Below are 26,594 nucleotides of genomic sequence, written 5' to 3' on the forward strand. Positions count from 1 at the left end.
CCTGAAATTGTGATAAATGTTTTACATGCATTTCCTCATTGAGTTCTTATTGAGTTCTTCACTGAGTTCTGAAACAACCCTGTGAGGTACTTAGTTTAGGTAGTTTTGCCTGTTTTATAGATCAGAAAACCTAAGTTCAAAGAGGTTAAGCGACCTGCCCAAAATCACATAGTAAGGGGTGTGGAGCCAGATTTTGAAGCCGCCATGCTCCAAAATGTGTGTACTTAACCACACTGCTATCCTATTGAATTTGGTCTAACTTCTTCCTACTCATTTATCCTTTATTCACTTATTCATTGAATATAGTGACTGAGTGCCAGGGACTGGACACTAGGGACCTAGTAGGGCCCTTGTCCTCACAGAGTTTTATCTAATTGTTCTCTTGAGCCCCTTTCCTAATTGCTGTCCCTCTCCCTAAGCTTCTCCCTCCCCACTAATCTCTCCAGGAGGGACTCTTATCGAAGTTTCACCTATGTGCTGTGTCATTTTGCCTATCATTTCCTGATGGTTCAGGTGCTGTGTTTAAAATGACATGTCCCTTGGCTTTCAGGACTGACTCATGCCATGCTTTTTAGTTATTTAGTGAGAAATGGTCTTGTCTCCCCAAGACCGTATGATACTTTCTGAGAGCATTCCCATAGGTGCCTAGATTAGGTGATCCATAGGCTGGTAGACCTTTGGGAAGCTGAACACTTATTCCAGAGACATGCCCAAGCCCAGGCAATTTTTTTTCAGGACCTCAGTAGCCCTTGGTGATGACAGATTTGCATCCCTAGAGCATTGATCTGCATTTTGAAAGCAACCAGAAGCCATTTGGAGCTTGGTCAGATGCACAGAAGGTTGGAGATGGCAGGGACTTTTGAGATCACTGATTCCAACCCTCTCATTTTACAAAAGAGGAGAGTAAGCAAACTGTGAAGCATTGTTTTGGGTTGGAAACAAGGAGTGTCTGTAACGACAAGATTCTGGAAGCCCAGTAGACCAGGACGTGTGGGCCTCGCTGAATGCTGAAGTTCGAGCCCCTGGGGGCAGTCAGCGCATTGCGTTGCTGCCAGTCCTGGTGTTTGTTGGTGGGCTGGGAGGTACTGCTCCCAACCAGGCGTCTGGCTCTTCTCAGCATCTTGACCTGCACACTTGAGCACTGCCTTTCCCCATGGGAGCAGCCTGTGTCAGGAAAGGCACTGAGTTCCAGGGACTCCGAGAGGATGTGAGCCTGAGGAGTGTCTGTGTATGTTGAGGGGGGTGGGCTGTGCGGGGCTGGCTTCTACAGGCTCTCGCCTGAATTGGCAGTGAATGTGTTTTAGTATAAAGACACCGTCCTTTCTTTCCAGTGATACTTTTGGCCTGGGCTTCTGTAGCCTCTCTCTACCAAAGACCCCAGACCCAGGTGTCTGGGATAAAATATTTTCCTGTTCAGTAGATTGTTCAGGCTATAGGAAGTGCCTGTCATCATTTCATGCAGCCCTTCTCATTTTTCAGAGGGGAAATAAAGGATGGCGGTTAAATGGCTTTAGGAAGAAATGAAAGTGTATCCAAGAACTAAGCTGATTCTTGCACTGTGCTTTATGTAGATTTTCTCGTTGGGTCCTCCCAACAGCCCTGCCTGGTAGCAATTATTATGCCTATATTAGAGATGGGAAAACTGAGGCCCAGAAAGCTAAGGCAACGTGCACAGGGTTATATTGCTAGTAGGTGGGAGAGCAGGAATTCTAGCCTAATTTTGACTTCAAATGCTCTCCGTTTTAATACCTGTAATACCTCCTAGTAGGAAATGTCTTCAGAGATTCCCTGAAAGGATGAGTCAGTGAAATCTCTACTATGTGATACTTTGAGAAACAGATGCTTAGTTACCACTGCTTCCAATAAACAGCCACGAATTGAAGTAGAGCGCACGGGATTCGGAATCCGTTGACCTGGGTTCAAGTTCCAGCACTGTCATTTACTTAGTCACTTAACCTTTCTGACTCTCTATTTTCTCATTTTTCTGACAAAGATAAAATACCTTTGTCAAAGGGTCATCGCGAGAATTAAATGAAATATCTCAAGAGAAAGTGTTTCGTGTAAAGCACTACGCAAATGTTAGTTCCTTAAATGCCACAGCGACTTAGGTTGGCACTCTCCCGAGAAATCAGTTATTGAGCCAAGTGTGTGCCACAGGCTTGATCCTCGACCTCAAGAAGCTTATAGTTTTGGCGGGGAAAAGAGGCAATGAAAATCAGAGGGTACAGGCCAAATTGTGCTGCAGTGATATAAAGGTAGTAAAGAATCAGAGAAAGGAAATATCACTGTAGGGCAAGGTAGATGAGAAGGCTTTACGTAGAAGGCTGGATTTGAACTTTATGGGGCCTGGCGAAGAAGACTGTTTGAGGTGAGAGGAGATTTGCAGGAAGTCCATAGCTTTAATTACAATTTGAAAAGATCTCTTTGTAAGTTGCAGTCCTCTGGGACCCAGTTGTTTGACATAGAGCAGCAGTTCTCAAAGTGTGGTCCTGGGAACCCTGGGGAATGCCCACAACCCTATCAGGGGATTAATGAATATATTTTCTGATAATAATAAGTGTTATTTGCCCTTTTTTATCCCCATTCTCTCACAAGTGTACAGTAGAGTTTTCTAGAAGCTACATGACATATGTGATGTCATAATGATTAAATGCAGACGTTGATATGAGAATCCAGCTGTCTTCCATTAAGTCAGATATTAAGGAGCTTTGCAAAAAATGTAAAAAAAATAAAAGCCACACTTTCTCACTAAATTGTTTTTGTTTGGGAAACTGTAGTTGTTTATCATAAAATTATGGTATTTATGTTTTATTATTGTTATTTTAAAGTAAATGAATAAATATTGTAAAATTTTATCAGATGCAATTTCTAATACAGTACAGACTGATGGATATAACATATGAATTAAATCTCTTAGGGTCCACAATAATATTTAAAAGTATCAAGGGGGTCCTGTGTTAAAGACATGGTATTCCAGTGTAAAGACACAGTTAGGGTCTCATATTTTTATGATGCGTTGGTGCCAACACACCTATTTTTGGAGATTTTAAAATACTAATGCCCAGTGTTGGCCAGTATGCAATGAAACTGGTGCTCCCATGTACTGTTAGTGGAAGTGCAGATTGACCAGAATATTTATATCATGCAGAATATTTTGTAACAATTACCATATTAATGATAATTTTTACCCTTTGAACTAATAATTACATTAACATGGATGTACTTTAAGGAAACAAAGACGCATACAAAATTTATGTAGAAGAATACACACTACAGTTATTTACTATAAAAATTTGGCCAGAAACCAACCATCTGACCGAGAAGGCAGTTAAAGTAAATTATGATACATTTATACACTGGGATGCTGTAAGGCTTTTAAAACGATTCTGGAAGAATATTAAACAACCTGGTGAGGTGCTTAAAATATTATGTTAAGTGAAAAAGTAGGACACCAAGCTGTATGCAGAGAACAACCCCCAATTTTGTAAACATACACATGCACACAGATTAGAGAAAAAAAAAAGTACCAAAATGTTAAGTGGATTTTTCTCTGTATAGCGTGGCTATAATTGATGTCTATGTTGCACATTATACTTTTCTATACTTTATGATATTTCTACCATAAGTTTTCAGTCCTTTTAGTTTTTAAAAATACCCCAGAGTGTGGCATTTATCTTCTCTACGGCCATGGGCACCAGTCTACTGAGCCAATCCATGGCACCAGGGCTTCAGATGAGCGCTGCCTCAGGCCTCAGAGGGGCATTTCTCTCAGGGCCAAATGATGGTTTAAGAAATACTCTGTGACTTGAGAACAAACCCAACTTCTAGCTAATTGCTTCTTCTTCTTACTTAGCCTTTCAAAGGAAAGCTTTAAAAAACTGCGATTGGTTTTCATGCCCTATAGCTCTGGTCTGTTGTCAAGAGCGTTTGGGGTGTAGAATGTGGTGTCCAAGAGGGCAATTGTTTAAGTAATGTTGTGTAGCCGGCATGGTGCAGGGAGCATAGCAACCAACATATAATTCTTTTAGAGGAAGAGGTAAATGAGATTTCAGATTTCTGGGCCCATAAGGAGATGGAGTGGCTGTGGTATAAGAGCTTCAAATGGGAGACCTGCAATTCACTCCTGGGTATCTGGGAGTTTCCAGTTCTTTCTTGGGCTGGGAGGTATCCGGTGTTGGAATACATTAGTCTTGTTTCTTCCCCAAATGACCAGTAAGATAACCGATAGAACCAGCTCTGCCTGAAGGACATCTGCTTTGTTGTTAGTCTCTCCCAGGAGAACCTTTCCCAAGCAGAAGGGAATCTGAATGTGACTATTTAGTCCCTGGGACACATTTGCTCAGCCTGAGTATTCAAACTACATGGCATTATGCAGCATGCATTAGGGCCTAAGAGAGATACACAAGGTAGTTCCTTGACCTCAGAGGACTTACTCTGTCTGGAAAAAGAAGCCTCATGCACAAAAAGTTAAATAATGCCATAAAACAACAGCAGAAGAGAAGAGATGTACATCCCCAGAGAGCGGGTACGATGCTCCCTGAGAGTGACACAGATGCTGAGCGCTAGGAAACCAGAGGCAGGAAAGATGAGAGGCTTCTTGGAGGAGGATAGAAGCTGGAGAAGCCACTCTCTTTTCTACGGGGCTGGTTGCTCAGGGGAGAAATCGACTTGCTTTAACTGATAAATTAATTAATGATTTGAGTGCCTACCACATGCAAGGTATTATGTTTATCCCAGAGAAGAGAAAGATTTACAAATAAATGGGGCACAGAGTTTAGCTTCTCTAGGGTAGCGGGATGGTCTGGAGTCTCTCCAACAGTTTACATCTCTCCATTAGGCAGCTACGCACTTTATCCTGGGGGTTTCTGGATGTGCACAGATATAATTCTGGCGTGTCATAGGGACCCAACTGGCTGCATTTAATTTTGAAGGGAAATGGTAAACATCTACTCCCCAGATAGAGATGCCTTGCTAAAACTGTCCAGAACCTTCTAGTTTGTGCCTCATTATTTTTTTTCCCCAGGAAATCTTACTGAACAAAGTGAAGTCTGTTTTCCCTAGACTTGAATTTGTTAGTATTGGCCACCTGCTGGAGGCTGTCTCTGATTATGCGTGGCAACTCCTCCAACTTCCCATGTACCTTTTGGTAGCTGACTGCTGATCTGGTGGGGATGGGATGGCTTTGGCCTGCCCACTGGTGGTTATGTAACTATAACCCACCTCCTGTTTGCCCAGAGATGCATGGGACAATTTCTCCTCCAATGATCACATTATTGTTCTGCCATGGGGTCTCCCAGCAACTGGCAGTGAAGTGAACGGCGTGGTGTTAGGGCCATTTACGCTTCACAGTAATCCTAGGAAGGAGATATTTATATTTCCACTGAGCAGATATGAAACAGGAGACTTACGTAATTAGCCTAAGGTTACACAGGCTGGAGTTGAAACCAAATCTGCTTGACTCTGAAACAAATCCTCTTATGGTTATGTTGGGTTGTCTTTTCGAATGCAAATGCTTACCTATAATAGAGCTCCTCTACAGATGTGTTGATTTACTGATCCGCCTCATAACTGCACAGTAACAAATCACTTTATTGTGATTATTTTTAACCGCATGAGTGATACATGGCTATATTTTGGTTTGGAAAGCATTGCAACATTACAAGTAAACTCAAGTTCTTCTAGCCAACCCACCCCACCCCGGGCCCCTACTCAGAGGTAACTTCTATTACCATGTATTTGCGTTTTCCTCTAGAAATTTTACAATGCACTGGTGTACACACTTACAAACCTAATGGAAATATATTGTTTTGTTTTGTTTGGGTATACTGTTTGTATCTTTAATGCATTATTATTCAGTAGCCTTTTTCATTTAGTAATGTCTTCGAGACTTTTCTAGGTCAATAATCTTGATATCTACCTGATTCCTTAATGCTGTTGTATAGTGTGTGTATGTGTGTGTGCATGTTGTGTAAAATACGCTATATTCACGTGAACAAAGGTGCAGTGAATTATAGGATGTCACATCCTCTCAGGGTCTGCTCGTGCTCTCTCCTCTCTCTGAAGGACTTCTTTGAAACTCCCTTCCCCAGTATGACACAAACAGGCCTCTTGGCTGATAGGGTTGAGATCTTTTGTCACTTTAAGTCCTCAACATAACAACCCAGCAACCCTATCATCTTAACTGAGATTCTTCAGTGAGAAATGAAGTGTTCACACTTCAATGGGAAACAAAGACCAAGGATCTGAATGTTTTGGCCCACCCCACACATGCCAACCTTCCCTCCTAGATCTGAGCTGGAATGGTGCTGCTGGTGGGTCTACATTTTATTTGATATAAACCATGAATTCTGCATGATCTGGTCTCCAGTGTCAGGTTACCTTCAATTTTCTGCACTTGGACCCCATGATGGCTCTCATTCAGATAGCTGGGGCAGGAGAACATTAACTATTCTGTATCCCTGTGTCTCTCTTTGTGAGACGAGATAATGCGGCCGTGGAGTCAGATGACACAAAGAGGTGACGGAGAGCTGTGTGAGCTTCTGCCTGGGCATCAGCCTGCCTGTGGTTTTTCTGAAGCAGAGGGTGGGGCCACTATCCACTTGGAGAGTGAAGCTATTTAAGTCACTCGTTTTTGGCTTGGAGTCTGAAATTAATTTTCTGTCTGGTTATTTGCGGTCAGGTTGGGCTTCTGCCATTGCAGAGATACAAATTAACGCGGCCTTAGGCGCTGGCCTTAAGACGGGGAGTGGAACAGGCCAGAGGGGAGCGTCAGTGGTTTCTCCATTTGGATCATAAAGACTGTCTGGGCAGCCATGGGTCTGGAGCTATGCTGTGGAAACTCCTGCCCTGCCCTTGGAGGGGGCTGTGGTTCACCACACACTGGAGCCCCTTGTTGCCTCTGGTCTTTGATTGTTGACTATTCTTGGTGTAGCTCAGGGGAACACACTCAGGGGGAAAGGCTGGTGGAGGCTTTCCAGGGCCTGGCACGTGGAAGCTTGGTTCTTCCTTTTGATTCCCCAGGCGGCTGGGCCGTATTGTACTTTCATGGCATCAATTGGAAACTGGGGCCAAAGATTCCTTAATGATTAATTGGGCGTCCATGTGCCTCACCCCCTAAGCGGAAGGAGTTTATAAATCAAGGAAAATAACCCAACGTGATTGTCCTTGAGAAAAATACAATCTGGAGTAGTCGTAAAAATGACAGCCACACACATTTATGGCACGGGGGTTTATCAGATGCTAGACTATGTTTCTCACTCTTCTCTGTGGAGTCCTCCCAACAGCGCCCCTATTGTTCAGAGAAGTGAAGAGCTCACAGGGCTAGTTCATCCAGCACCGGGTATAGTTGTGTTTGCCCTGCTCGCATCTTCCTTGTTTTCTCTACTTAGTGCTCTGCACTTTCAGCAATTCAAAAGAGATTTCGTTTGTTTTTTTTCTTTTAAGGAGCTTTTAGTCATTGCTGGAAAGAAAAAAAGCACAGAAGCGTATTCAGAGAATAAATAGGGAACTCCTAACGCTGTTGATACAAATGCAGAGGACGGTGTGGGCTGAAGTTGTAGGAAAAGTCTCTAAGATGTAGCTAGTACTAGAGCTGGGAGTCAAAAAGGAGGAAATCCGGACACTTGCCAGCCGCAAGCTCATTGGGAGAGTGGAAGATGGGAGGTAACGGGGGCAAAGGCCTGAGAAGGCCTGAGTGCCAGGCTTAGGCAGACACTTTGACCTGATGGCAGCCAGACAGGGAAGCGTGAGTTAGGGTATCAGAGACCTTGGCCAGAATCTTGGGAAGTTGTCTTAGAGACCAAAGCGGGATGGGAGCCTGGCTGGTGGTGGGGATGGTAGGGGTTGATACTGTAGTCTGCTAGAGCAGCCCTGGCCACCCAATTGTGCACCGCGTGCTTTTGTAAATACGGTTTTATTGTAACACAGCACACCCATTCATTAGTGTATCCTGCTTGGCTTTTTTTGAGCTACAAGGGCAGAGCTGAGTAGTTGTGATAGAGATTGGCAAAACCTAAAATATTTACTCTGTGGCCCTTCTACAGAAAGCAATTTGCTTGCCTGAGCTTTGTAGCTCCTCATAAGTGTCCCTTACTGGGGAGGGAGGAGGGGTAAGCCCAGTCCCTGGCACATGGTAGATGCCATAACAGAGAACAGATAGAGATGTGTTAAGAAATGAGCAAAGCGAAAATAAAATTGCTAACAGGAAAAGGAACTATCAGGACTGAGGTTGTTTGCTAATTTAAATAATATCACAGAGAAGGGAGTCCACTGAGAAGATGAAAGACTGATAAGAGAATCAAAGAGTAAAAGACTTGAAATTTCCCAGTTCCTTCCCAGGGGCGAGGCTTGGAGAGGGAAGGAGGAGGGGGGCTGAGAGCACAGGTGGCAAACAAGGGGAGGCAGCTGGTGGGACTAGGAGAGCAGTGTGCCCGCCCCGATCCTGCACATCTGGTGGCTGGTGAGAACTGGCAGAGTGCCCTCTGGAGCCCTCTCACCTCTGGCAGGAATGTGGCTTTGGGGATGCAGCGAGGGGGGGTGGTGTTGAGCCCCAGCTCAGCTCTACCAGGAAGCTGACTTGGCTGCGTTGGCTAAAAGTTTTTCTTTTCTGTTCTTTCACTTTTAAAATAGCAAGCCATATGCTTGTTGCCACCATCCGCTCCCGCAGAAGCTCACTAGAGGAGTGAGAGCTTGCTGGGCGGATGGAAGTATAGTGTATTCACAACTCAACCCTGGAAACTGTCGTTGAGAGACTGGCTTTGGGTGACTACCATGGGAAGTTAGGCTGAGGGGGTCCTCCTGGAATGTACTGGCCCACACGGAAGTCTTCTGGAGGCCTATCAGGATGGGACAGGAGCTCTAAATAGTTGAAGGGCTCAGACTAGGAGTGCTGGGAGGCTGAAGAGGATGGACACATCTTGTCTACCAGTCAGCATCGGGCACCTGGGGAGGAGTGTGAGTGCTTGGCAGCTGGGAGGCCCAGCCCGACAGCAAGCGGGTCCTTGGGCAGGCAGTGGAGCCATGGAGCAGGTGACCTACAGTGATGTGAATGGGAAAACCAGACACGGCACTCGTGAAGCCGGGACTCAGGGCCCCAGCTGCTCTCTGGGTTCAGATGCTCTGGAATTCAGGATTCCAGAGACAGAGATAGCTGGGACGAGACAGGTCAGGAGCTATGGACTCAGGCCCTGGCAATAAAGAAGGACCCAATTTCTGGAGCTGGGGACTAAGGGAGTGTCTCTTTGAAGGCCTCCTTAGAGAAAAATTTGTTAAATACCAGCAAAGAAGTTATGCATGGAGTATGAGTGGTAATTGCACATCAAGATGTCTCTCTAGAAAAAACTTTTCTTTACAGATGCACAAGAAGCCACGTGTACAAATGGCGATTGAAACATTTATCATAGCAAATTTTAAAGGAAAAAGACAAAAATATTTATCAGGGGTTGAAAGGATAAATAGACAGTGGTTTATTGGTAAGCCGCAATGCTCTACAGCAGTTAAAATGAATGAATTATGGCTAGGTGTGTCAACATGGATAAAACCCCCCAAACTGAATGTTGGACAAAATAATCATGCTGCAGAATGTATATCCTGTATGATAACATTTATGTGAATCTGAAAACACTCCAAAAGATGGTCAAGCATTTGTGTTCCTAAACAATGTATAAATCTAGTAGTGGGTATATGACTGGGCATCTTGTATTTTTCTGTGTTCTGGAAATAATTCGTAACGAAAGACAAAGAGCAAGAGAGAGGGAGATACAAACATGTGCACACACACACACACACACACACACACACACACACACACACACACGGCAGTGGAATAACCTTCTGGAACTGCAGGAATCTGAGCCCAGAACAGAAGCTGGGAGCCCTGTGGCTGGGCACTTCTCACATGCTGCCTGCCAGGTTAGCTGTGTGTTCTGAGCCATTCCAAATGGTAACTGGCATAGTGCCCGGCCTATGGCGGGTGCCCCATGCATGTGTGTGAAGTCTCCAGCTTTCAGGACGTTTCAGCGTTAGGAGCTTAGCGTCAGGATGTCAAGATTTGGGAAACTAGCTTTAAGTTAGGGGAAATGAGCCTGCTTCCTCTAAGAGACCCCGCTGGCAGATGTCTGGAGTCACAAGGTGGAGGATGGTCTGCTTTCCTGTCAAAGTGACTTCTGCAGGCACAGCTGGCTCTGGCAGTGGTGCTGAGGCCTCTCTGCCAGCTGCCCCTCACCCCAGGTGAAAGGGGCCCACAGAACTCTGTGGTCAATGCGGTGTGTGGCCTCCATGCTGGAAAGGGCAGAGACCAGGCCTCCTTTGGTCCCAGGGCTCAGTGGCTCCTTGAGGTGTCCTCACTTGAGTGAGACTTGTTTCTGTTTGCCTGAATGAGCAGCAGCTGCCCAAGGAACAGAGGAAGCTGAGCCGTGGCATATCCTTTGTTGGGAAGCCCTTACCCTGTGCAGCCACTTTTGGAAGACAGCAAAGTCAGTGGGAATCGGTTGTGCGGCTTGCAGGAAGAGAGACTGTGCGTCATGCTAAGTATACTGCCTTTGATGAGGGTTATTTGGATGCGGGAAGGAAGTTCGTTGTGACACCAGTCATGCAGGGAGCCCTGAGAATTTAGCTCTTATAAGTAAGATGTTTGCTATATATAGCATGAGGAAAAGTTGCTCTTTGGAAACAGCTTAGCGCTGTGCTGGTGGGATAATAAGATTTCAAGTCCAGAAGGGGCCTTATGATTATCTGAGTTAAACCTGTTGTGTTGATGATAGAATGGGGCTTGACAAAGATTCTCTTCTTGACCGAGCTCTAGTCAGGACCCTCCGAGCTCCTTTTCAGCTAGGCCCTGTCCTCGGATATGTCCTCAAAGAGCCCATTTTTAGCAACAATTCTGCTAAGTGAGTTTAGCCAGGATCCCCCCAACCCCTTGCAGTATCTCATCATACTCAATATCTGGTCAAATTCCTCATCCTCCACCATCCCCCAGGGGACGTCTGACCACCCTGACCTGCCTTCAGTGAGAATCCTGTCACGTCGGCTTAGCAAAGAATTTCCCTACCTTCTTAGTAATGTTCTATCCACTGACTCCCACCCTTCTCTTTGGCTATAAATTCCCTCTTTTATCTTGTTGTATTTGGAGTGGAGTCCAATCTCCCTCCTCTACTTCGAAACCTCACTGCTGTGGTCCTTGTACCTACTGCAATAGTCCTGAATGAAATCTGCCTTTCCATTTTAACAAGCGTCAGAATAATTCTTTCTTTAGCAGGATTAGAGAATTGACCTTTCCAGGGTGACACTTTGAGTACATTTCAGAATCACTCTAGACCCTAGATTTCCAGATTCCAAGTTGAGTTTTCTTTTCCCACCCGGTGCCATCTTTATGCCTTCAAGAGTGTAGAATCAAGAAGCAATTTGTTCTATAAAATATTTTATTTGTATTAAGAAAAATACACTGCTGACAGTCTGTAGAGATTATGGTGTGTCTTCTCCCCTGCCCTGGGTAGGATAGGAGGTCAGAGTGATTGGTCATTTCACCTTAATTCTAGTGTCATTTAACTTAATTCTAGATCTTTCCCTGGCACTAAAAGACCTTACCATTCTGCAAGTTGTATCTGAAGTATCAGGTGTGTTTTCTAGGTGTGGCTGTCTGTTGAGCTACCACTAAACGTTAGCAGTTGGTCAGGAACTTGTGAGTGGGTTTGGACAGGTTCAGTCGTTCATTCACTCTTGCAAATAAAGACAAAGCAAAACAATACAAACATCAGTACTTGCTTTGTACCAGGCACGGTGCAAGGCATTGGGCTGTTATAAGAAATGGCTTTTGCCCTTAGGAAGGTATAGTCAAGGGCAAAGTCTCAGGATAAAAATAGCATGATGACAACAATAGGATAAATGCTAGAATAGAAATATGTACAAGGTGGTATGAGAACACAAAGGAAATGGTGATTAACTTCCCAGTGAGAAAGTTGGAAAGAGAGTGGTATTGGAGTTGAGTGTGAAGATTGCAGAGAAGTTTACCAAGTAGAGGAAACAGAGGCTGGAGGTAGTTCAGGCAGAAGGGAATGATGTGCCAGAAATGGAGGCCACAAAAATGTAGGACATTCAGGGAAGTTGAATGAGGCTGGACAGCAAGGGGCAGAGGAGCAAGTGGCTGGAAATAGGTCTAGTAAGGGAAGTTATAACCAGATTTTCCAAGACTGAGCTTGGAAGAAAGAACTTTACTGTGTGCAGGCAGTGGGTAATTACTACCACGGAGTGAGGTGGACAGATCTGTGTGGTTGATATATAACCTAATGACAGCATGGAGATTGGTGGGAGGGGGAGAAGGTTGAAGAAGAGCGTCCAATTGGGGAATCGTTGCAAAAACGATGATGTGTGAGCCACAGCGTTGGAATGAGAATGGGAAGATCGGGGGTTCTAAGTTATTTAGGAGATAGAATCATTAAGACTTGGGGACTGAGCTGGGTTCGAGAGATAAAGGCAAGGATTTCTCCGATTGGCATTGAGTCCTAGTGCCTAAGGTAAACAGGAGACAGAAGATAAGAAGTCAGTTTGCGGCGGCGGGGGGGGGGGGGTGCTAAGTATTAAAGTTAGCATAACCGATGACCGTGTGGGGCCTGTAGCCTAGGGAGGGATTAGAAATACTGATTTTTTTTTTTTTTTTCAGTAAACGGGCCAAGCGCGCATGACGTGTAAGACCTGGTTCTGTACAGTTTGGGGAAAGGAGAAGTGAACGTCCTTTGTATTTTTATTTATTTTTTGACATTTCAGAATGCCTACATCCTGTTAGGAGGTTTCCCATGTGTTGTATTTTTGCATCCTCAGAAATGCCTTGTGAGATTAAATTATCCCCGTTTTTCCAAATAAGAAATTTGAGGCTCCAGCAGGTGAAGTAACCTGCACATGGTCATGTGACCAGGGAGCTGCCCATCTAGGAAGTAACCAGAGATTTTGCTGTGCCCCAAGTTCATGTTCTTTCCTCTCCCCATAGCGTTCTCTGAAGTTCCGTGTCCTTGAGGAACTTACACTGTGGTTGGAGAAACAGAACATAAGGAAACTCATCATGACAATATGGGGAAATGAAAGGGGCATGTACAGTGTGTGCCTTGGGTGTACAACAGATGGGGAACTTTGTTCTGGTGCAGAGGAGAAATGAGTGGCAACCAGGGAGAGGACCAGTGAAGCCTTAACCAGAGGTAAGGGTGGGTATTTCAGCCGGGCCTGGGACATGGAATTTGCCAGGTTGGATGGGGGTGGAGACAGTTCTTAAAGGTCGTCACAGAGCTTGGCTGCTAGACTTATAAAGCCAATCTGTGGGCCAAGGCAGAAGCAGGTTAGCGTTAGGAGGTGGCTAAAGGACCAAGGAAAGATAGGGGCAGGTAGTTACTAGGGGGACACAGGGCCGGCGTCGGAAGGCAGGCACCCATGAGGTCACTTCACCGTAGAGAGAATGAATGGGCCTCTGTGGCCTTCTAAAGCTCCAGTGGGAGAGGTTTCCTGAGTCTAGCCAAGGGAGGCGATGGCAGAAAGGGGGTGAGAACCTGAAGCTCCTGGTGGTCTGAAAAGGGAGGGAGGTGTCTGGGATGGGAGTGGGGAAGCAAGGCGGGAGCAGCAGGGGTTTCGGCTACTTGAATCCGTTGTCGGGTACTCGCTCTCCCTCCTGCTCTGTGGAAAGGCGGGATGCAGAGGAAGGAGCCTGTGGCTTGGTTGGCCCGCCTTTGTTCTCTGAGCCCTGACTCGTGGTCTTGGTATGAGGTCAGAGCCCTGGACATTAGGCCCAAAGGAGGGGCGGGTGGCCAGCAGGATCGTTGGGATGATGAGCTATGGGCAGCAGTTCAGTGTCGCTGGCTCTTCCCCCGACACACCATCGCTCCCATGTAAAGCCTCAGACTCTGCCGGGTGCGGCCAGATTTGGCCGTTGGACCCCACAGCTCCTGGATACAGTGCTTCCTGTCCTTCTGAGGGGCCCTTGGCTTCAGGTTCAGTGGAGGGGCGTGAAGTTGGTTGTACCCAGGGACCTCAGGAGAAGGTCCCTGCAATGCCCCGCGGGGACAGAGGACTGATTGTGGCAGGTGGCCTGGCTCCCCGGCAACTCCTGTCACTCGCAGCCGCCCCGAGGGCAGGAAAGTAGGTCTCTGAGAAAGGCTGGGAGCAAAGGGCAGCGAGCTTAGGTAGTAGGCAGCTGCATCAGTCTCATTGCTCTTCTCAAATTAATGGGGCCTTTTATCTCTGAAGAGCACCTTTAAGCACTCGTGTGATTTGGGAACAAAGATGCAGGTTGGGGGAGAGCTGGGCTCCCCTTGAAACACAGTCCCCCATTTGGTAAAACAATCTCTCCCTTTCTTTCTTTCTCTCCTACCTGCAGATCAACGGATTACGGCACCACCTATGAAAAGCTCAATGACAAAGTGGGCTTGAAGACTGTCCTCAGTTACCTCTACGTCAATCCCACCAACAAAAGAAAGGTGAGAGGGGGTGGTCAATGGGTCCTGGGCATTCCCTGCGGAGTGGCAGGGCTGCCAAGGCCTAGGAGTTAAGGAAAAAAACCAGTAGCCGTGGAGTCACTTACAGAATGCCTATTTTATATGCCAAGAACACCACAGACATTGGAATTCTAACGACTGCCTAGTAGCAATAATAACAACAACAATAATAAAACTATATAACTACGTAAGGGGTTCCTCTCAGCCAAGGATGGCGGTGTGTGCTTTACATACCTTATCTCATTTATCCTCACAATGAATCTCTGGGGTAGAAATGACTACTGTCCCCATTTTACAGATGAAGAAACTGAAGCTCAGGGAGATTAAGTAACTTTCTAGCCTAATGCCAGACAGTAACAGATAACATGGTGAGCAACAGATCTGGGATTTGAAAATGGGTCTGCTTGACTCCAGAGCCGAGTCCTCCTATAGCCTCCTTTTTGCTGCTGTTTTCAGAGAGCTCCTTGTAAAGAGGGAGTCGGTTTCCTCCAAGGGAAGGATAGGCAGCCCCTGGATTCTTCCACTTGCTCCAGAGCTCCTTCTGAGGCCCAGGGGAGCACACTGGCTCTGCTGGCCTCTTCTTTTCTGTCTTTCCTCTTCACTTAACAGCCAGGACATGGGTGAAATCATATAAGGTCAGACTTTGGTCACCGAGACCTCCTGGGAGGAGGGGGCCTGGGATGATGGATGGTTTTAGAAAATAAATGCTGTGTCCCAAAGGGTTGTCATTTCCCCATTTTTCAATATTGTTATTTGAATTACTGAATGTTAGAGCTGGAAGGGATCATAGATTTCATCGATACAAGCAGTTATTTGTAGTTTTTGAACTGCAGTCTTCTGCCAATGTGATTAAAGCTCTAGAGCTTCCCTCTGGACACATGCCCCCAAAATTTTTGCAAACAGTTTTTAGGTGTTTAGGAACACCTTGAATCCCCCCTCTGGACCCAAGATGTCCACGGAGCCTTGGTTGAGAATCTGTCATCTATAATAGTCTTAATTCCCAGATGAGGAGACTGAAGCCAGAAAAGGCTCCCAAGCCAAGTACGGAATGGAGCCATTAGAGCTCAGGGCTCCTGATGCTCAGTGTAGGTTTCTTGGCTTCAGCCCACGCTCTGCTCCTTTCCCTCCCGTATAGCCACAGCCCCGTGCTTCAAAACTCGTGGTCTAGTCCTGACCGGGGAGGTTGAGGCAGTTGCTTCGTGGCCTTGAATTGAAGCCACGTCCATGATGGACACATGATAAAACTTGACTGAATCAAGTCAGCCATGATCTATCTCCACTCTTCCTCTGCCTTCTCCCTTCATTAGGAAGGAAGCTGAAGCCCACAGAGGACAGATGTCCCACCCATGTCACTCAGCTGGTCAGCGGCAGGATGGGCAGTTGGTTTTTAACTCCCAGCTTAAAGCTCTTCCCACCCAACACAGTGACTTGGGGTCAGGTGGAATCATAGGGGGTGTCTGCACTCTGGGAGAAGCAAGAAGGGGGTATTTGACACATGGCAGATGTCCTTTAGCACTGATCTGGACCACAGCAGAATTAATCACATCTTCATGTAGGTGATAGATCAGCTGTCTTCATGAGGATTTTCCCAAGGCGCACATGAAGGGTCACACCTGTTGGCATCCATTCTGGTAGTCATCTGTCATGTATGTTTCCCATTGGGCTCCTACTCATAACATCTCTTTCAGTCTTTTTTTCCATTTTTCTCCACTCCTGACTGTTTTATCTCTTCTTAGTATGACCTAGAGGTGCTCAGTAGTGCGGGAGACAAAGGGCAGGATAAGGCAGATACCCAGGGTTAGAAGGATCATAAAGCTGGGATTTGGAGCCCACTGGTGCAGAAGTGCACCTCCATTTCTCCTTCCCAGAGGTGGTGTTCAGACCATGGGCTCTCTGGAGCACTTCCTCACAGGAGTTATTGCCCAATTGACAAAAGTTAGGCTGTTTTGCATGCCTTTTCAGAGAAACACCACCAAAACACAGTTAAATCCCACCTTAAGAGGCACTGCCGCCCAGAAGGTTAAAAGTGCAGACATTTTCTTCACTCAGATAGGGGACAGACAAAAGATAGACTAATATCATGGATTTGTTTATTTATTTATTTTGGAAATACCAATAGACATTAATTTCATAAGGAGACTGTGTGCTCCTGAAGCACTTTCCGAATCATCCAAGGAGAGATGAAATTAGATTCGGTTTCATTTTGGTGTTGGGTGTCTTTGATTGTATTCTGAGCCTTGGGGTACTGATGATACACAAATAGTCTACATGGTGACTTTCTCTTAACTAGAATAGTCAAGTTCCCTAGACTACGCTTCTCAAGCCGCTCAGGCAAATTGACAGTTAGATGGAAATGAAAACACTCTTATTTGTTTCTTTATTGGTCTGGTGCTCTGGGTCATTATGACCTTGCAATGAAACTTTTTTTTTTTTTTTTTAAGTGTCCTGCTTACATGTCTTGGAGTTTAAACCTTTGGTCACCTGGATTCTCATCTGAGCTTGAATTAAGCAGGATTCTTTTGATTCTCAAAGCATTCAAATTATCGGTAGCTGCCCATGTTTATCAACCAGCTAATGGAAGTAGTCTCCAGCAGATTTTTTAGTTAATCTTGTCGAAACACTTGCTTTTCACCTAATGAGTTACTTATGTAACAGATGGCTACGGCTTTCCTTGGAGGCTATGAGTACATCAGAGTTCTGTCACCTCTAGCCAAACAGTAGCGTGTGCTTGTATTTATATAGTTGTTCCCAAAGCTAATTGTTGACGTCTTAACACTTTTTTGAGAACATAAAACCTCCAAATGTAGATAGCTAATAAGCTATTAGGTTGAAAGTAGAAGTGGTTAACATGTATACAGTCTCCTACCAGTAATAACCTTAGTTAGCATTAACTATGCTCAGATTCCTTTTAGAAGCTTTATCTATATAATTGCCAGTCATCCCAGGCACTTTAGAAGTCAGGCAAGATAAGGAAATAGCCTCTATGTAAATCACACCAAGCTTGTTCTACTTATAAATGGTGAGTCTGCAACAGTCTTTCCAGGAGGTTTATTTGGGGGACAAATTAGGATACATCTGGCAATGCTGGACTCCCTCAAGGAAGTTGAGATTTAGGTTAGTGGTGTCTACTAGTTTTTTTTCCAAATGAGAGTATTGATATGAAGTGCTGGGTGCTACTTGAGTTGAAGTGTTCTAGACCATCCTAAGGTATGGGGCATCAGCGTTATTTTAATGGCGTTGACCTGCCCCACTTGTATTTGATGTGATTCTGCATCCCTTGCTGTTTGCTTTTCTCTGGCCACTGGCCAGTTAGCCCATTGCCTGGGTGATGTCTGCGTCTGGCACTTTGAACACGAAGAGCACTGCATTAGTTCCCCATGTGGATGTGAGGCTCGCCTCTGGAGGAGGGCTCTGCTCACAGCCTCCCCTTCCCTTTGCAGGAGATAAACGTCCCTGGGTTCCTAGAACTCATGACTGTCAGCTGACTCTGTCCCTAGGCCCATGCAGAATGGCATGTGCCGAGGTCAAGCCTGCATTTACCAGCACTGTGCTTTGTACAAACAGGCTGAAGTCTTTGTGCCTCAACAAGGGAGGGGCTTAGCTTAGACACAGGTATCTGTTTAAGAGCAAATCTTTGAGTGGATGGAGAAATGCAGGCCTGTTATGGCCTAATTGCTCTGGCTCGAAAACGGCTGACACCTGCAGATTTGGAAAGAGTGTTTTGGAAATGCCAGAGAGCAGACAAAATTCCTGACTGCCAGGCAATGTGATCAAATTACTGCAGGGTAGAGGTGTGTGCGCCTGTGTGGGGATGGAGGAGGGCGGGAGGACCATAAGGGCTGACATCAGAAGAGGATAAAGACTTTTTAAAGTTGAGCTCCTAATAAGTTCTGGGCACTAGGCTAAGTTCACTTCTATACTCTGAGTTTCACTCTTAATCCCCTGAGCCTGGTAGTTTTGTTCCCATTTGGCAGGTGAAGAAATTGAGGCTCAGGCAGATGAGCCATTTGCTTTCTCTAAAGTAGCTAGATCACCTCTGTCTGACCACCTCTGTCTGAGGTGGTCCATCCACCTCTGTCTGACCACACAGGGCATGCTCTCTACTCTGACCTGCCTCAGCTCGGCTGCCCCTGCCACAGGTAAAAAGACCAGGTGAGTGCATTCATCTCTCTATTCGTAGTAACTCTGTTGCCTGGGGCTTTCTGCCCATTACTGTTAGAGGATTAGCAGTTTTTTGGAGGTGGAGAGGAGTGTTAGATCCTCCTTTCCTAGCTGATTTACCAGGGAGAAGGATAATTACTTCCAGGCTACCCTGCAGAAATACAGTGGGAATTACCAGTCAGATTTCTTCGATGAGCAGGCTGCCTTTGTCAAGCTGTTAAGAGGCATTGTGTGTGTGGTCAGGTGTTGGTTATTCCCATGTCAGTCTCTCAATACAGCAGCATAACCCTGAGCAATCTTTGACACAATGGAAAACCTCTAAGCAAAACAAAACACAGACTCTTAAAATCTTGGACCCCTGCTTTCCTTCACCATGTCTCCTGAGATCGTTGGAGGGGTCAGGGAAAGTCAGCTCTAAGGTAGTACACTTTCAGTTCACAGATATTAAAATCTCTTACACTAAAGCAAAGCAAAAAACGAATGTGGAAAGATAATTTTAGGCTATTAAACTGTTAAGTGTCTAGCTCTGAGCAAAGTATTTTGGACGGGAGTTTCCGGCTTTCAGAAATGTGCGGTCTACTTGGGCAGACGAGATGCACACAGAAAACAACTGCATGCATAGACCTAGGGACTCAATCGCAAATGCAGACAAGGGCCAGGCAGGTAATGTCCATGAGAGATGTTGGCCAGGTGGGGACTGCAGCAGCCGCTCTGTAATCTAAGCTCCAGATAGATGACTGTCGCCCTGCGAGAACAAGGGCTCATTACAGCCACACCATCATTGTCATCAGTTCCTGATTTTCTTAACAGATTTTTCTCTGCATATTTTCACATGAAACTTACGTATTTTGAAATGTTTTAGATGGGCTAGGGTGTGGAATTCAGGGTGTGGGGCCTGGCAGGGTGTCCCAAATCTACTTTAATCCTTGTATCCAATTGGTGTCATGTGCCATGACCTGAGTAGTAAGTCAGTCTCCAGGTGAAGAGTTGGTATTTGCAACGTGGTTTTCGGGGCAACAGAATAAGGATAACATTTAGAAGCTGCTCTTGCTGGGGGCCTGCAGTGATGCTTTTATGATCCGAGTGAGATAAATTAAGCTGAGCATGGCTCGCAAAGACCTCCCTTTGACTCAGAGGAATCACATAGAAGGTTCTGCAATTCAGAGGGACCTTTTGTGTCAGTTCAGAGTAAGACCATTAGAGTAGGAGAAGGCGGCAGACATCTTCTTTCTGGTCCTGGTTTTCTGCCCCTGGGTGACGGGGTATTCTTGAGTAAGACATCTCCCTTGCAGAGCCTCCATTTCCCTATTTGTACAGTGGCAAGGGTAGGTCCTACACTTTTTGGGGCTCCTTCCAGCCTAGATGGTCTGGATGACCACCATTTGGACTGTGCCTCTCAGAGGGCTACATGGTGATACGTGCGCAACTGTGGACTTTGGGCTCAATGGATAGCCAGTTGGCTAGTCCTTGGAAGGGGTGGTCCCCAAAGCTCCTGGTTTTATGGCCACACATTGGCCAGATAAGCCCTCCCATTCAGGCCAGCTCTTCTGAAGTCCCAGTTCCTTGTTCAGAAGGTGGGTGGTTCCCTGAAAGCTGCTGTCTCTGCTGGTGGAACTCAGAACTGCAGCATCCTCCATGGCACAATTGAGGGGTTCCACCAGCATGAGCTGATGCAACTTCCCAAGAGCATCACTGTGCTCACCCAGGCGTGCACAGCCCTCCTCCAGCAGGAAAGGGAGCTAGAGATGCTATCTACATCTGTTCTGGCAACCCGGGGGTGAGGACACCAAGTATCACAGTAGCAGGCAAGGGACCAGCTCTGCTGCATCACACTTCTTCCTTCATGGCCACCTACTTCCTACAGCCTCGACCAGGCACCTCATCTCTGTGGACCCCGCTTTCTTCCTTCAGAAAATGTGCACAATAAGCTATATTTAAAGAGCACGTAAGAGAAATCCCTCTTAGCGCGAATATTCATTTCTGTTTCCAAGGTAACAAGTGTTTATGAAAACAATAAGAATGACAATAGGGCTTCCCTGGTGGCGCAGTGGTTGAGAGTCCGCCTGCCGATGCAGGGGACACGGGTTCGTGCCCCGGTCCGGGAGGATCCCACATGCCGCGGAGCGGCTGGGCCCGTGAGCCGTGGCCGCTGAGCCTGTGCGTCCGGAGCCTGTGCTCCGCAACGGGAGAGGCCACAGCAGTGAGAGGCCCGCGTACCGCAAAAAAAAAAAAAAAAAAAAAAAAGAATGACAATAATAATGGTGAGGAGGGGGAGGGGCAGCAGCTAGCAGTTGTTGAGAATTTTTACTATGTGCCCAAAATTATTCTAAATGCTTTATGTGAATCAACTCATTGAATGCTTCACCGGCGACTCTACGATGCTGGTGCTATCATTAGTCCATCTGCAGATGACGAAGGTTCGGCGCTGAGACGTCCGTTCGACCTGCTCAGATTCCGTTGCTGATGGTCACTTACCTTGGTCTAACGTGCTCGTGTAACTCACCTTCACTCATATTTAATTCTTAGACTCACCACGTGTTGGGGATGAAAGGGCCCTCAGAGACTGTCTAGACAGGCCCTCATTTAACAGAAGAGACCGCCTGTGGGCTTGCCCGAGGTCACGAAGTCATTTGCAGCAGAGCCAGTGCTGGAACTGGGTCTGCTGACTCCTAGTGCAGAGTTCTCTGTTCAGCCCATGGGCTGTTGACAGCTGGAGCACACGGATCTGGTGGAGAACCTGGACTGGGGGACGGGGGTGGGTGCAGGTAGGGAACAGTTGGGAATACGTACTCCCTGCCCATCTCAGTGAGCGTGTGTTATAAGCTGTAGGCTTCATACAAGCATCCATAGCTTCTCATCTCTCTGGTCTCAAAGCCTGAGCAATATTGCAGCTGGAATCCCATTTCAGATGAACCTGGATGAGAAATCAAGGGTGTGGAATCCAAACTGCCTTGAGCACGTTGGAAGCACAGAATGGTTGAGTAGCGCTCGAGGCGCAAACGGTTATCAAAGAAGTGAGACTAGGTCGCCTGGGGCAGAGTGTCAGGGAAGGAATCAGGATTTCTGGTTTAGACCTTTCTCTTCATTAGCTGTTGGGCTTTGGAAAAGTCATTTAACTTGTCTGAGCCTCCGTTTCTCAAGCTGTAAAGTGGGGATAAAAGACCATTTACCTATCCCCTCTTTCTGGGACCATAATTAGGATAAAATGAGAAACGTCATATTTTCTTGCAGGAAACCAGCTACAGAAAGGGACCCCTCATATGGAGCTGCCCTCAGGACCACACCCTGGAATCCAGGGACCCTGCAGGCCATCCACAGGGCTGCTGGGCCTCCCCTGCTGGGCTCCTGCTTCTTAGCTTCCTTGAGGAGGATATAGACCCCAGAACCCTGGGTTTTTAAAGAGTCTCACATCCTGCCCTGTCGAGGGGGCATGCTGCCACCTGCGTTTTTCCAGTCGTCTTCCCTCTCTTTTAAAACCAAACCTGCTGACTGCCTGAGAGAGGTTGATTATTCTGCTGACGGAGAGAAATGGTCCCACTCTTGTTAATTCACAACCACCTCGTTTTTCTTGCCTCGTAAATTAACAGTTACCGAGAGGCTAGAGCAGTCTTTCGGAAGTTGAGTTTAGGGGGAAATGTGTGAGAGGAAGGAGTGAAAAAAAGGAAAAGAACAGAACTTGGACCAAACCGTCTTCATTTACTGATTCCAAGTTCAAACCTTTTTCTTCTTGGTATGTTCAGAAAAAGAACCAGAAAGGAAACCCCCCCGAAAGTGAAAGTATCCGACTTCATCAGGGCCTGAGAAATCAGAACAAAGGAAAGTTAAGAAGTCGGAAGAGAGGTGGATCAATGAAGGGGCAGACACTGGTTTACAAGTTTGCCTTTGCAAGTGTGACCCAGTGATGGAGTGGATATGAAGTGTGGTTCAATTCAGACTAATCACTTAAAGGAAAGGAATCTAGAGTAATTCTTGGAAATTCACTCTTTAGTCACAAAGTCCCGTTCTCGGCAAATATATGCATGTGGTCCCCTGTGTAAATTGCTGCAGTGTGCTCTAGCCAAGAATTTATTTAAAGGCTCATTAAAATGATCACTAGTTTTTTTTCTTTTGCATTTTATTTGAAAATGGGAAGAATATAAACCTATAGCCTGGCTTCTCTCCAAAGTGCCCTTTGGGGTTTGCATTGAGTATATCATATTTTTTTAAAAATAATGATATGATCTGCAGTAAGATTATCCAGGCATTTAAGAGAAATAATAAGAATTAGCTCTTTACTGTACTTCTTCATGATTTATGTTTGCCTAACCTATTTTTTTTAATTTTATTTTTCTTGGTTTGGGGTTTTATATACACACACACACATGCATCTGTGTGTGTCTAGAAGATGTTCAACAAAGAGCATTGTGCAAACGTTAGAAATAACTGAAAGAGTTAATACTGCACCAAGCTTGAAGAAAGAAGCTGTCCTGTGGCATAATCAGAGCCAGTGAAAGATAGAGGCAAAAAATTGGGTAGACTTTGGAAGAAATCTTGCGATTTGGAGAAGGAGGGAATAGAAATGACAAGCTCAATAGGAGAATGAGGGTTTGGAGGTCTTAATAGGCGTATTGCGTTTAGCAGCAGCAAGTCGAGAGAGAGATGGGTGGGGCTATATACTGTAGACCCATCGAGGCTCAGGGATGGAGTTATGACTCAGTGCAGAGGGCATGGGGAGCCATAGCAGGCTTCCGAGCTAGGGGCTGATAGCGTGAGAGCTGCATATGAGAAAGGCTGACAGACGAGAGCCCCTTGGACCAATGAGGTGCCTGGATCAGGCATCCTGTTCCATCTCTTCTCCCTGCCCTGCCCTCACCAGACCTTCTGGGTGTGTTTTCTGAGCATCACAGGCAAGGGCAATTTTTGCAAAGAGCCTGGGAAGCCAGAGCGATACGTTCTTCCTAGTATTCTGACGCACAAGTTATACAGCAGATGGATCTCACTGCCCCTGAAGTAGAGATATTTGTGACAAAAACCACCACCACCAGTGAAAGAAGCAACTATTTTTTTCTTCCTTGGTGAGCTCAACCAAGCAGAGAGATTGCTACTGCCACGCACGCCTCACCCCCAGCCGGTCCCCGCATTACCAGCCCAAGGTCAGAATGACAGACGTCAGCGCTCAGCACACGCTCTGCTGCGGAGCATGTCCGGGTAATGAGGGGCGAGCATCCTGGATCCTCGGGCCGCCAAATGGCTCGAGGGCAGGTTTGGAGCAAGCAAGTCCCGGTCGCCTCACGTTGGCGTCAGAACCAGCCATGCAGAGTGAGACACTGACCTCAGTGACAAATGGGGGCCCAGCTTGGTGCTGGCAGCCCCATGCGGAGGGTCCCCGGGGACAGGAGCGGACAGACAGCCCTGTCCCTCTGCAGCCCGAGTCTCACCCTGAGCAATGGCCGGGCTGTCTTATGATGACCAAACGGAGGAAAGAAATGAACCAGAGAGGATGGAGGTACAAGAAATGTATGTGAATATCTCTCAGCTGCCAGAGATGGGAAAGAGTGCGGTTCAGTTTAGAAAGTTTCCCGCTGTTCCTGGCTCCTCGGTGGTGCCCAGCGAGGAGCGATGATGAGGAGGGAAGGGCTTCACAGCACACCCCACGCCTGGCTGTGTGACCTTGGGTGTACAGTTTACCTTCTCTAAGCCTTAGCTTTCTCATCTGTAAGTGGGGCTCACAATGGGATTTAAAAAAGCAAATTTAAGAATGAAATAACATAATGTATATAGAGCGCACAGGGTAGGGGTTCAACAGTGTGACCCCAGTTCCATGGACCTCCCTTTGGCTTCCCCTCCGCTCAGCAATGCCTCCCAGTTCCCAGGTAGCCCATTTCTAATAGCCGACTTTTTCATCCTGGGAAAAGGAATCTACCCCTTCCTCAAACCAGCATTAGGCAAAGTCTGTTCAACTTCCAAAACAACAAAAGCATTGTCCTCTCTCTATCCCTTCCTTTTCTCCCTCTATCCAGCCACCTGCTTTGTGTGCCTTCTCACCGATCCATTGATTGCTTCTATCTCACTTAATGGACAATACAGTAAAAGTGATGGTTGCCAGCCCTGGGTAGTATGTGCAGAGCCAGTTTCCCCCCATTATCACCCAAGCCCCATTAGGCACGTAGAGCTGCTGGAACAGGGCTTCGCATCCGGGTCTGCCTGGCTCCAGAGCCCCAGGGAGCCCTCCGGCATTGTAACCCCACGAAACGCCACCTCCATCTGTGCAGACGCACACCCGGATTCATTGCTCCCTCTTGGTGGTGTACAGATGATCTGTCTCGAAAGCGCACGTCTGGGGAGCTCGTTGCTGTTGGGTGGGTGCTCTGCGCCAGGCCCAGGAAGCACACAGGCGCTTCAGGCTTGGACCCTGCACTGGCAGAGGTGGTATTTAAGTGGGACTTTCATTTGGGGCTGAGAGCTGGGAGAGAAGCAGTTTCCCCAAGACCTCAGAGACTGTAGTTATGACAGCAACTGCTAGACGAGACGTCAGGACCGGGTTCTAGGTCCAGCACGAGTGTTAGAAAGAAAGAAATTTGTTGAGCACTTACTGTGTGCCATGCTCATGGTTTTACATGAACACTTTCCTTACAAAAATATATAAAGTTAGGGATTCCCTGGCGGTCCAGTGGTTAATAAGACTTCGCCTTCCAATGCAGGGGGTGTGGGTTCGGTCCCTGGTCAGGGAGTTAAGATCCCACATGCCTCGGGGCCAAAAAACCAAAACATAAAACAAAAGTCATATTGTAACAAATTCAATAAAGGCTTTAAAATATACACATATATAAAGTAAATACTGTTATTATCCCCATGTTATGAGAACGTTAGGGAGACGAGAGAGTGAGAGTGTTTGTGGGCACTCATGGGGGGGAGAAAAAGAGAACACATCAAAGCAAAAAGACAGAGGTCTCCGAGCTATGGAGATGCCAGGCCAGGCTTCAGGCCCAGGTTGCGCAAATTGGAAACATAAGCTTTTAGTATGCTGTCATATTGGCCTCCCTCGGCTTAGATGGACATGGTGACCTTCTGGAAACCACTCTTTATATATCTAAAAAAGGAGTGTAGATATGCAGAGGGATGTGTTTCCTTCAGTCCAACAATGCCGTGGTCCTGTGCTGAGAAGTTGTGGAAGATGTTCACTGTGGAGAGGAGAAGTCAGAGGAACACAGGGGTGCCGAGTTACCTTCAATATCGGACAGACAGTAGACTAGGGAAGATGGGGCGGTTTGTCGCCTATGGAAAATGCCTGAGCATTCAGTAGTTCTCTGGGGTGAGCACCAGCCTCGGCTCTGGCATTCCCACTCTGGAGCCCCCTAGGGTGGGGCTGGCCGGGTCCCCAGGGGTCTCTTACAACTTGGGCAAGAAGCCACTTTGTGCAAATCCTGGCTCTACCTCTTAGCAGCTGGTAGCTTGGGAACATTATTAACTTTTTTTTTTTTTTTTGCTGTACGCGGGCCTCTCGCTGTTGTGGCCTCTCCCGCTGCGGAGCACAGGCTCCGGACGTGCAGGCTCAGCAGCCATGGCTCACGGGCCCAGCCGCTCCGCGGCATGTGGGATCTTCCCAGACCAGGGCGCGCGAACCCGTATCCCCTGCATCGGCAGGCGGACTCTCAACCCCTGCGCCACCAGGGAAGCCCCATTGTTAACTATTTCTAAGCCTCTGTTTCCTCGTCTGTGTAATCAGGATAATGCTAGTACCCATCTCATAGGCTGATAGGAGGATTAAATGAAAAATGCTTGCAAATGGTTGGCCAGTGACTGAGTCCGGGTGTCCGGTTAGTAAATACCATTACTATTACTCTTATCATTGCCCCGATGTCAGGACAACCGGTGCCTACAAACAAGGGGTAATCCCATGTTGAAGCTGCCCATGTACTCAGCCTGGCTGGGCACTCAGGCCCTCTCCCTGGCATCAAGTGATTGGTTTGGAGAGGTGTGGCT

General features: G+C 46.7%; 1 protein-coding gene across 1 annotated transcript in view; it reads left to right on the forward strand.

The window, feature by feature from the left end:
* Positions 1-26,594, forward strand: part of SORCS3 (sortilin related VPS10 domain containing receptor 3) — a 588,390-nt gene that overhangs the window by 239,759 nt on the left and 322,037 nt on the right. The window contains exon 3 of the mRNA XM_029245625.1: positions 14,354-14,453. Within this exon, the coding sequence (XP_029101458.1) occupies positions 14,354-14,453 (100 nt within the window). The remainder of the gene's footprint in view (positions 1-14,353; positions 14,454-26,594) is intronic.

This window comes from Monodon monoceros, unplaced genomic scaffold (assembly GCF_005190385.1).
Source record: "Monodon monoceros isolate NGI ecotype Baffin Bay Population unplaced genomic scaffold, NGI_Narwhal_1 Super_Scaffold_4, whole genome shotgun sequence".
In the NCBI taxonomy this organism is placed as follows: Eukaryota; Metazoa; Chordata; class Mammalia; order Artiodactyla; family Monodontidae; genus Monodon; species Monodon monoceros.